The 5,000-nt window shown below is 55.9% G+C and overlaps 1 protein-coding gene across 1 annotated transcript in view; it reads left to right on the top strand.

Annotated features, from left to right (window-relative positions):
- The window catches only part of LOC138865719 (trichohyalin-like), a 19,372-nt gene that overhangs the window by 12,545 nt on the left and 1,827 nt on the right, over positions 1–5,000 (top strand). Inside the window, exons 4-9 of the mRNA XM_070137021.1 lie at positions 495–920; positions 1,008–1,372; positions 2,251–2,740; positions 2,802–3,166; positions 4,061–4,523; positions 4,611–4,975. Of these exons, the coding sequence (XP_069993122.1) occupies positions 495–920; positions 1,008–1,372; positions 2,251–2,740; positions 2,802–3,166; positions 4,061–4,523; positions 4,611–4,975 (2,474 nt within the window). The remainder of the gene's footprint in view (positions 1–494; positions 921–1,007; positions 1,373–2,250; positions 2,741–2,801; positions 3,167–4,060; positions 4,524–4,610; positions 4,976–5,000) is intronic.

Raw genomic sequence — 5,000 nt, 5'->3', positions numbered from 1 at the left:
ACATATATGTATATATAAATATATATATATATATATATATATATATATATATATATATATATATATATATATATATATATATATATATATACATATGCATACAAAAAGGCACACCCACACACACATACACACACACACACACACACACACACACACACACACACACACACACACACACACACACACACACACACACACACACACACACACACACCCATACACACACACACACACACGCACGCGCGCAATTACATACACACACTAACACAAGTACATGCACACACACAGACACACACACACACACACCCATACACACGTCTCACGAACTCAAACACACACCCACACACAATCGCAAATGCATATACACACACAAGTATATGCATATACAAAAGAAGAAGAAAAATAATGTAAAACACATACGCACACACACGCATTCACACACACACATACAGCCTGGAGCGCTTGCGCATTCCCTCCGCTCAACCTCCCTCCAGGAGCCAAGGGACCCAACTCCGTCGCGCGACAGACAGACGCGCCCTCGAGAGCCGCATCGAGAGCCAAACCAAACAGCGATGATGTCCCTCGATGGGCTGACGCGGAAGATGGCGGCGATGGCCGTGGGGCCTCGCCACGACCAGGAGCACAGTGCCAAGCGCAAGGCGACGTGGGCGGACGAGCGCCAGCAGCAGCAGGCCACCAAGAAGCGGAGGGAGCAGGAGCAGGCGCCCATCGCCCTCCCCGGCGTGGACTGCTTCGAGGCCCAGGCGGAGACGACGCCCGCCTCGACCACGCCCTCCCTCGACGCGCTGATGCTCGAGCTGGACATGCTCGCCCTCGAGCGGTGCGAGCTGGAGGCCGTGGAGCCGCCCGCGGGGGCCTTCACCTACTCCGACCTGAAGCAGCGCAGGGCAGAGCGCAAGGCGCAGCGGGCAGCAGAGCGCCAGCAGTAGCAGGCCAAGCAGGAGGAGCAGGAGGAGGAGCCCGTGACGCCTGCTGACGTGGCGAAGGCGCTGGGCACGAGGGGCGAGCCCCGGGCCTTGGACCTCCCGTCGGAGGTGACCAAGAAGAGGAAGAGGAGCCAGCGTCAGCGCCGGGCTCTGCGCCGCCAGACGGAGTCGCGTTGCCTGGACCAGCTGGCGAGGCAGCTGGAGGCGCTGGACCTCGAGCGCGACGCCGAGGAAGCCCGGCTGGCCAGGAGGAAGAGGAAGAACTGGCGGCGGCGCCAGGCCCTCCGGAGGCAGGCGGAGCCCCAGGCCCTGGACACGCTGACGTGGCAGTTGGAGGCGCTTGGTCTGGAGCAGACGAAGGGGGGCTCCGTCCCCCTCAAGCAGCGCAGGGCGGAGCTGAAGGCGCTTCGGGCGGCAGAGCGCCAGCAGGAGAAGGGGAGGAGGAGGCAGCGGCGGCAGAGGGCCGCCCGCAGGAACTGATGAGTTCGTGCCCTCCGAAGGCGAGGGACGCGGCGCCTCCTCTGCGCTGCGGGACATATAGCAAAAAAGAAAAACAAAAACAAAAAACAAAAATAAACGTTTTACAGATGTGAAAAATGCTCCCATCACTAAAGACAGAAAACCTGATACATATAAAATTCTACCAGCAATAAAAAAAGAAAAGAAAAGAAAAAGCTACGAAAATAATGCACAATATATTAAGAAAAATCACAAAGCATGATAAAAAAAAACAAGAACACAAAAGTCGTTTAAAAACGCCAAAACAAATTATAAAAATAAATAAATAAATGTATATATATATATATATATATATATATATATATATATATACATATATATATATATATATATATATATATATATATACACATATATATGTATATATGTATATATATATATATATACATATATACATATGCATACAAAAAGGCACACACACACACACATACACACACACACACACACACACACACACACACACACACACACACACACACACACACACACACACACACACACCCATACACACACACACACACACGCACGCGCGCAATTACATACACACACTAACACAAGTACATGCACACACACAGACACACACACACACACACCCATACACACGTCTCACGAACTCACACACACACCCACACACAATCGCAAATGCATATACACACACAAGTATATGCATATACAAAAGAAGAAGAAAAATAATGTACTTAAACACATACGCACACACACGCATTCACACACACACACACAGCCTGGAGCGCTTGCGCATTCCCTCCGCTCAACCTCCCTCCAGGAGCCAAGGGACCCAACTCCGTCGCGCGACAGACAGACGCGCCCTCGAGAGCCGCATCGAGAGCCAAACCCTCTCAAGGATCACTCGACCTTCGAGGACCAGCGGAGACACAGCGATGATGTCCCTCGATGGGCTGACGCGGAAGATGGCGGCGATGGCCGTGGGGCCTCGCCACGACCAGGAGCACAGTGCCAAGCGCAAGGCGACGTGGGCGGACGAGCGCCAGCAGCAGCAGGCCACCAAGAAGCGGAGGGAGCAGGAGCAGGCGCCCATCGCCCTCCCCCGGCGTGGACTGCTTCGAGGCCCAGGCGGAGACGACGCCCGCCTCGACCACGCCCTCCCTCGACGCGCTGATGCTCGAGCTGGACATGCTCGCCCTCGAGCGGTGCGAGCTGGAGGCCGTGGAGCCGCCCGCGGGGGCCTTCACCTACTCCGACCTGAAGCAGCGCAGGGCAGAGCGCAAGGCGCAGCGGGCAGCAGAGCGCCAGCAGTAGCAGGCCAAGCAGGAGGAGCAGGAGGAGGAGCCCGTGACGCCTGCTGACGTGGCGAAGGCGCTGGGCACGAGGGGCGAGCCCCGGGCCTTGGACCTCCCGTCGGAGGTGACCAAGAAGAGGAAGAGGAGCCAGCGTCAGCGCCGGGCTCTGCGCCGCCAGACGGAGTCGCGTTGCCTGGACCAGCTGGCGAGGCAGCTGGAGGCGCTGGACCTCGAGCGCGACGCCGAGGAAGCCCGGCTGGCCAGGAGGAAGAGGAAGAACTGGCGGCGGCGCCAGGCCCTCCGGAGGCAGGCGGAGCCCCAGGCCCTGGACACGCTGACGTGGCAGTTGGAGGCGCTTGGTCTGGAGCAGACGAAGGGGGGCTCCGTCCCCCTCAAGCAGCGCAGGGCGGAGCTGAAGGCGCTTCGGGCGGCAGAGCGCCAGCAGGAGAAGGGGAGGAGGAGGCAGCGGCGGCAGAGGGCCGCCCGCAGGAACTGATGAGTTCGTGCCCTCCGAAGGCGAGGGACGCGGCGCCTCCTCTGCGCTGCGGGACATATGGCAAAAAAAAAAAAAAAAAAAAAAAAACAGAAAACAAAAATAAACGTTTTACAGATGTGAAAAATGCTCTCATCACTGAAGACAGAAAACCTAATACGTATAACATTCTACCAACAATAAAAAAAGAAAAGAAAAGAAAAAGCTACGAAAATAATGCACAATATATTAAGAAAAATCACAAAGCATGATAAAAAAAAAAAACAAGAACAGAAAAGTCGTTTAAAAACGGCAAAACAAATTATAAATAAATAAATAAATAAATGTATATATATATATATATATATATATATATATATATATATATATATATATATATATATATATACATATATATGTATATATGTATATATATATATATACATATATACATATGCATACAAAAAGGCACACACACACACACATACACATATACACACACACACACACACACACACACACACACACACACACACACACACACACACACACACACACACACACACACACACACACACACCCATACACACACACACACACACGCACGCGCGCAATTACATACACACACTAACACAAGTACATGCACACACACAGACACACACACACACACACCCATACACACGTCTCACGAACTCAAACACACACCCACACACAATCGCAAATGCATATACACACACAAGTATATGCATATACAAAAGAAGAAGAAAAATAATGTACTTAAACACATACGCACACACACGCATTCACACACACACACACAGCCTGGAGCGCTTGCGCATTCCCTCCGCTCAACCTCCCTCCAGGAGCCAAGGGACCCAACTCCGTCGCGCGACAGACAGACGCGCCCTCGAGAGCCGCATCGAGAGCCAAACCCTCTCAAGGATCACTCGACCTTCGAGGACCAGCGGAGACACAGCGATGATGTCCCTCGATGGGCTGACGCGGAAGATGGCGGCGATGGCCGTGGGGCCTCGCCACGACCAGGAGCACAGTGCCAAGCGCAAGGCGACGTGGGCGGACGAGCGCCAGCAGCAGCAGGCCACCAAGAAGCGGAGGGAGCAGGAGCAGGCGCCCATCGCCCTCCCCGGCGTGGACTGCTTCGAGGCCCAGGCGGAGACGACGCCCGCCTCGACCACGCCCTCCCTCGACGCGCTGATGCTCGAGCTGGACATGCTCGCCCTCGAGCGGTGCGAGCTGGAGGCCGTGGAGCCGCCCGCGGGGGCCTTCACCTACTCCGACCTGAAGCAGCGCAGGGCAGAGCGCAAGGCGCAGCGGGCAGCAGAGCGCCAGCAGTAGCAGGCCAAGCAGGAGGAGCAGGAGGAGGAGCCCGTGACGCCTGCTGACGTGGCGAAGGCGCTGGGCACGAGGGGCGAGCCCCGGGCCTTGGACCTCCCGTCGGAGGTGACCAAGAAGAGGAAGAGGAGCCAGCGTCAGCGCCGGGCTCTGCGCCGCCAGACGGAGTCGCGTTGCCTGGACCAGCTGGCGAGGCAGCTGGAGGCGCTGGACCTCGAGCGCGACGCCGAGGAAGCCCGGCTGGCCAGGAGGAAGAGGAAGAACTGGCGGCGGCGCCAGGCCCTCCGGAGGCAGGCGGAGCCCCAGGCCCTGGACACGCTGACGTGGCAGTTGGAGGCGCTTGGTCTGGAGCAGACGAAGGGGGGCTCCGTCCCCCTCAAGCAGCGCAGGGCGGAGCTGAAGGCGCTTCGGGCGGCAGAGCGCCAGCAGGAGAAGGGGAGGAGGAGGCAG

The sequence above is a fragment of the Penaeus vannamei genome, chromosome 22, assembly GCF_042767895.1.
Source record: "Penaeus vannamei isolate JL-2024 chromosome 22, ASM4276789v1, whole genome shotgun sequence".
Classification (NCBI taxonomy): domain Eukaryota; kingdom Metazoa; phylum Arthropoda; class Malacostraca; order Decapoda; family Penaeidae; genus Penaeus; species Penaeus vannamei.
This window is presented reverse-complemented; position numbering and strand designations above follow the sequence as displayed.